At 58.0% G+C, this 1,313-nt stretch overlaps 1 protein-coding gene across 1 annotated transcript; it reads right to left on the bottom strand.

The window, feature by feature from the left end:
• Positions 1–674: 674 nt before the first annotated feature.
• Positions 675–1,205, bottom strand: LOC104385091 (chromosome unknown open reading frame, human C3orf70). Its single transcript, XM_009993496.1, has one exon. The coding sequence runs from the start codon at positions 1,191–1,193 to the stop codon at positions 675–677; it is 519 nt and encodes a 172-aa protein (XP_009991798.1). The 5' UTR covers positions 1,194–1,205.
• Positions 1,206–1,313: the final 108 nt, after the last annotated feature.

Below are 1,313 nucleotides of genomic sequence, written 5' to 3'. Positions count from 1 at the left end.
AACCAGCTGGATCCAGGCAACTGATCCCCCTTGGGAGCAGCAGTTGCCTCTCAGGAGATTTCAGAGCCTGACCTAGCTCAGCAGATGCTCAGTGCATAGCCTGGAGAAAAGTTGGAGGCACTTTGTGCATTCTCTAGCCTGCCACACAGCCTGTGGGGAGCATGGTGCCAGCAGCCCCAGGGGTGGCACCAGCACTAGAGAGAAGGACAGACAGACAGAAGGAGCCTCTTGCTGCCGCACCTCGTGCAGCTGTTTGAGGCAGGATAAGGGCAACTTGGTTTTGCTGCTGGCAGCTGTGCTGCCCCAGCTCACCCTCTGTGCTTTGAAGGCCCGCTGCACATCAGACAGCAACATCTGGAGGGGCACAGCCTCCTAGGAGAAGTATCTGATGTAACCCAGACCAAGAAAAGGGCCTGTTTCAGCTATAAAAGTCTTCAGGTTTATCACTCCCTTAGGTACAGAGGTGGGAGACCTGGTCAGGGCTGTGCGAGAACTGCTCAGGCTGCTGCTACTTCACCAATCCACAAGTCCTGTGCCCACACTCCCATGAGGAACCTGCAATATCAAGTGCACTGGAAAAAGGGATTGTCAGAAAAAAAAAACAGAAAATATAAATACTACAAAAGCGACATTACTGAGTGGGAACTGGTCTGAGCTGGTCCCAGCTGCTTGGGTCACACAGTGGTCTCTATAGTCTCGATCACTTCCATTTCGCACTGCGAGGGTGACAAGAGGGGGCACTCATCTGGTTCCCAGCTGCTGTCTGGGCTGTAATCTTCTTCTGAGCTCAGCTCGGCCACCCCCTCTGTGTCCTCGTCACAGGACTCCACGTAGTGAACACCCACGGCGTTGATCCCAGAGTCCTCTGAGCTGGCCGGGGAGGAGCAGTGCTCGGGTTTGGGGGTGTTGCTGCTGCCGACGGGGGCTTCCTCGGGCTTCCCCCTGTGGGGCGCGGGGGGCGGCTGCCTCTGCACGTAGCACATCTTCCCGTTGATGCACTTCACCCGGTAGTTGTCAATGAAGAGGTCGGCGATGGTGCAGAGCTGGGGGGAGTCGGGGGGCAGGGGGGGCTGGAAGGCGGGCGCGAACTTCAGGAAGTGCTCGGTGAGCGACACCGAGATCTGGATGGTGTTGGTGGATTCGCGGGGCCGAGCGGGTATCTCGGTGCTGGGGAGCTGCTCCACGGGTGTCATGGGCTGGTAGACATATTTACCTGTGGGGAAAACGCAGAGAAGCAGCGTTTAAAACTCCTCCAGTCAGAGAGGAGCAGCCCCGGGTGGTGCTGCTGAGGCAGGGCCTGCAGCCGCCGCCGG

Source organism: Chaetura pelagica, unplaced genomic scaffold, assembly GCF_000747805.2.
Source record: "Chaetura pelagica isolate M959 unplaced genomic scaffold, ChaPel_1.0 scaffold192, whole genome shotgun sequence".
NCBI lineage: Eukaryota > Metazoa > Chordata > Aves > Apodiformes > Apodidae > Chaetura > Chaetura pelagica.
Note: the sequence above shows the minus strand (reverse complement) of the source record. Positions and strands in the feature narration are given on the sequence as shown.

What these genes read in the sequence shown, in the direction of transcription:
- LOC104385091 (XM_009993496.1), bottom strand. Translation starts at nt 1,193, where the DNA reads ATGACACCCGTGGAGCAGCTCCCCAGCACCGAGATACCCGCTCGGCCC.